The sequence below is a fragment of the Plectropomus leopardus genome, unplaced genomic scaffold (assembly GCF_008729295.1).
Source record: "Plectropomus leopardus isolate mb unplaced genomic scaffold, YSFRI_Pleo_2.0 unplaced_scaffold13622, whole genome shotgun sequence".
Classification (NCBI taxonomy): Eukaryota; Metazoa; Chordata; class Actinopteri; order Perciformes; family Serranidae; genus Plectropomus; species Plectropomus leopardus.
Window position 1 is genome coordinate 217 of NW_024614528.1, and position 924 is coordinate 1,140.

Here is a 924-nt window from a genome sequence, read left to right on the forward strand (position 1 = left end):
GTCTGCAGCTGTCCACAGATGCAAAACACAAAAAATCTGTCTGTGCTGTGAGTAATATAAAACTCCATGCAGAGTTTTGGCCTGTGATGAGCCTCCTGACTCGTGGATATTTAACTCAAACTGGACGTCCTGGATCGTATTTCGTTCTCTCACCAGTTAAAGCCTCCGCTAACGCAGCCTTTTGTGTTTTTTCAGTCTGAACGCTCAGACAGACTCTTACCACATAACCTCAGCGTCACCGTTTCAGATCCAGCTGCTCTGTTCCTCTTTCTCTCTACAAACTCAGAACCACAAAACCACCTCCTCCGTCTTTAACCCTTCACTGTCTTCCTCTCTGTTTCTCGCTGTCTCTGCAGGGGGATCCTGCCAATGAGCAGCCGGAGCGTGCTGAACCACAGCCAGCAGGTGGGGGGTCCGACGGGGCAGTCGGGTGGGATGGGAGGAGTGGGAGTGGAGAGGGGAGGTGGCGGCGTGGGAGGAGGACGGAGCAGCAGCATGGGGAGTCCCAGCCGGTCGTCACCAAGCATCATCGGCATGCCCAAACAGCAGCAAGCACGGCAGCCGTTCACTATCAACAGGTGATCTTTGACAAGCAGCGCTCACAAAAAACAGATCATTAATCATCTTATATTTCACAACAAAAGTCCGCAGTTACGAATGATGTCATCACTACAACATTGCATTGTGGGAAATATGTGCCGGAGAAGTGTTCATTGTTAATATATGCTGTAATATCTTATTATAAATAGTATGCATTTCATGCAGCCAATGTGTTTCTGTTTGTGTGTCAGTATGTCAGGGTTTGGTGTGAACAGGAATCCAGGCTACAACATGAACAACTCCCTATCCAACAACATCTTCAATGGCACAGGTACAAAAAAAAATAAATAAGTGTGACGTTATTCAAATTAAGGCTGGGCAACA

General features: G+C 47.6%; 1 protein-coding gene across 1 annotated transcript; it reads left to right on the forward strand.

Moving 5' to 3' along the window:
* Positions 1 to 356: 356 nt before the first annotated feature.
* LOC121964010 (CCR4-NOT transcription complex subunit 2-like) lies at positions 357 to 871 on the forward strand (the record flags this gene model as incomplete). The annotated part of the gene is made up of 2 exons (XM_042514244.1): positions 357 to 578; positions 792 to 871. Coding segments are annotated over 2 exons (302 nt in total), but the record flags the coding sequence as incomplete, so codon positions are not given.
* Between the last annotated feature and the right edge of the window lie 53 nt (positions 872 to 924).